The sequence below is a fragment of the Notothenia coriiceps genome, unplaced genomic scaffold (assembly GCF_000735185.1).
Source record: "Notothenia coriiceps isolate Sejong01 unplaced genomic scaffold, NC01 NC01_scaffold00003306, whole genome shotgun sequence".
Taxonomy (NCBI): domain Eukaryota; kingdom Metazoa; phylum Chordata; class Actinopteri; order Perciformes; family Nototheniidae; genus Notothenia; species Notothenia coriiceps.
Genome location: NW_011336007.1, coordinates 332,698 through 335,712, shown reverse-complemented (window position 1 = coordinate 335,712; position 3,015 = coordinate 332,698). Strand labels below are relative to the sequence as shown.

General features: G+C 41.0%; 1 protein-coding gene across 1 annotated transcript in view; it reads left to right on the top strand.

Moving 5' to 3' along the window:
- The first annotated feature begins 429 nt into the window (after positions 1 to 429).
- Positions 430 to 3,015, top strand: part of synpo2la (synaptopodin 2-like a) — a 10,652-nt gene continuing 8,066 nt past the window's right edge. Inside the window, exon 1 of the mRNA XM_010766362.1 lies at positions 430 to 759. Coding sequence (XP_010764664.1) covers positions 658 to 759 — 102 coding nt within the window. The 5' untranslated portion in view covers positions 430 to 657. The remainder of the gene's footprint in view (positions 760 to 3,015) is intronic.

Here is a 3,015-nt window from a genome sequence, read left to right as displayed (position 1 = left end):
GATATTTGAATGTTACGATCAAGAGCGATATTTTCTATCATTGCAAGTCACAGCCCTGAGAATCGCTTTGACCCTGCTAAAGGTTAATCATGACTTGAATGTTGTAAAGCCTGATATGAAACATTGCCATTTGGATGTTCTGAATGTTAACTTTCCCTTGGGCTGCAGACGAGCAGGCAAAGCGGCGGAGGTGGTGGTGGTGCCCTATTTTTGGATGGGCTATCAGCGACCCAGTGGCATAGGTCTGAGTGACAGGACAAGTGTTGCGTTGAACCCTCCCCTCGCTCGTTTGGGGTAGGCATTCCTCACTGTAAGCAGACCCAGACCCCCCCTCCCATCATATTTCTCTCTCCCTCTCCTTCTGCTTTGGCTATGATGGTAGGCCCACTCTGTGTATGGGTGGGCGCACAGAAGTGTGTGTGCACGTGATTGTGTTCAGGTGTGAGCATTGGCCTTAGAGCTGGACTCACAGAGAAGTCAGCGTCCGGACAGTGAGGCAGGAAAAAGAGCACGTCAGAGCTCTTTGAGGGGGCCCTGACCGCTGAATATGGGGCCAACATACTGAGGGCCCCCCAGACAAAATACAAAAACCAAAGAAGAGTGGAAAATAACCAAGAAAAAGAAGAAAAGCTCAAAAAAGACAAAGAGAGCAGAACAATGGTTGCAGAGGAAGTGATAATTACATTGTCCGGTGGAGCGCCATGGGGCTTTCGTCTCCAGGGAGGTGTGGAACACCAGAAACCACTGCAGGTGGCCAAGGTAATCAGCACGTCAGACTGAATAAGTCCTTTCATGGTTTGCTAAATGGAAAGAAGAAAACTGTGTTAGATTCATCAGTTTCTATAGAGAGAAGTGAAGCATCGGCTGGGATATATTAGGTGGAGATGTAAAAAACTATGAACAAAGTTGGAATGGAATATTGGCTGCCATGCAAGGTTGGTTTGGGGCCTGAATGTGAGTCATCATCTTGTTTGAGATCGGTCTTCATGCAGAGGCGCACCAATGATTTATCGATTGGTCGAACTTTAAACGTCCTGTTCAGCTGTGAGCGGAGGGCAACCTTGTGTGAAGTTTAAATGTGTCTTATAACATTAGAGTCTTATAACATTAGAGTCATATAAACCTGAAAATGTGTATTTTCAAAATGGATAATTGAGACTTTTAGCTACTTACTGGCTGTTTTTCAGTTATGATTTGAGCAGTGAAATATGCACATTATAGCAGAGATTTCAGGAATATTAAGGTCATTGTTTGTGGGGAGCTAATTCAATACTACACACCATTCCCCAGTGATCATAAGCAGTACTCAAAAAGCTTGTTTCCACGACGTAACTAAGAAACTCAAATCACTCCAGCCATGCTCGGTCATGTTAGAGCTGGCAGGTTGCCTGAGATTTATCTGGAAACACTGTTGTAACACTAGACACCTCACAGGTGAGCAATGCATGTCATGAAAGTCTGGACCAGTTGAAATCAATATGGTCCAGGCCAGACTCAAGCTACATTGGTGTCTGTGATGTAAGATTCTAAAACCATAATGCTTTCCAAGATTAAATACAAGAACTTCTATATCAACTTGTTTAAAGGCGTTCTCTGAAATAGAATATTATGCAAAGGAAATATTTAACCTTATAACTCTCAGCTCATTTTACTACCATAAGCAAATTATTTTGGTCCCCACATTTGGCACCAACGAAGCAGTCCAGATTTGAATTTTGATCTCCATTTGAGAAAGCAAAGATCAACATGTAAGCGCAAGGGGAAATATATACTGGATTAAAGTATTAATTAGCAGCAAATAATAGCCCTTCTGAGAAAGAAAGCAGGTTGACAGAAAAATGGGAAAAGCCATTGCTCCTGGATCAACCTTATCATTCCCGTTTCAAAAGACATTGGCCAACTCTCACCTCTATGAAATCGTTATATAAAGAGATCTTATTGCTGGTTATGTTTCAGTACACCTGCACAGATGCACCTGTACTGTATGACACAAAGCATATATTAACACACACTTTCAATAATTGTTGACTGAGCAGAACTACTTTTACAGGTGGCTATTTTTGGTTAAGAAGCAGCATGTCACGGGGTCATCCAAGGTGTGTGTTTCAGCTCAGAACCCAAAGTGTAACCTCAAGCACTGCTCAGTATGTTGCTACACGGAAATGACTGTATAACTTATTTTTGTAGGTTCATTGAAAATAAATCCTGATCGCTAAATATTCATCAAGGACTTCAAGCACCTTGTTCAAATCCTAAAACTTTTGTTGAGGCGTTTAACGATGTTTTAGGTTGAGAAAACACAGAGTTTGTGATGATCACTCAGGTTGGTGGGAGGTATTGGAGAAGCCTGTTTAACAGAATCATTTGCAATGCATTGTGTACCTTCATCTATCATAAACTTTATAAAAATGAATCGTAATTTCCATTATGTAACTCTATATTATGCATACCTCTGTTTAAGTTAAAGTAACTATATATGTACAACACTTTTAATTGGCTGAAGGAGACATTTTCATTTACAGACCTCAACATGTCTTGGTAAATATAATAATATAATATAATATGTTAATATACTGGCAAAGAGGCTTATTTTGGTTTGTTTATGAGTAATACAATGGGCTACCAGTCATGCATAGTGGAAACAGAGACAATAGAAACCATGTTGGTGAAACAATTCCTTCTTACAATATGTGTTAGCATGGTTAGACTTTTAGAAATGTTTCCTCTTTAAACTCCTCTAATCCAGCATGTTGTTGACGTATGCAGAATGTGGTAATATGTACACAGAGCCACAGGACACTATATTAACTTCATGGTGCTGGACAACAGCTGCTTCTGTATGACCATCCAAAACAGAGTGCTTCTTCACCCCTGAGAGCAGGAAAGTGTAATCTTGTCAGGTCTTATACTACACCATCCCTGACAGGTGGAGCAGTTTGAGGCTTTACTGAAAGAGTGTGTGTGTGTGTGTGTGTGTGTGTGTGTGTGTGTGTGTGTGTGTGTGTGTGTGTGTGG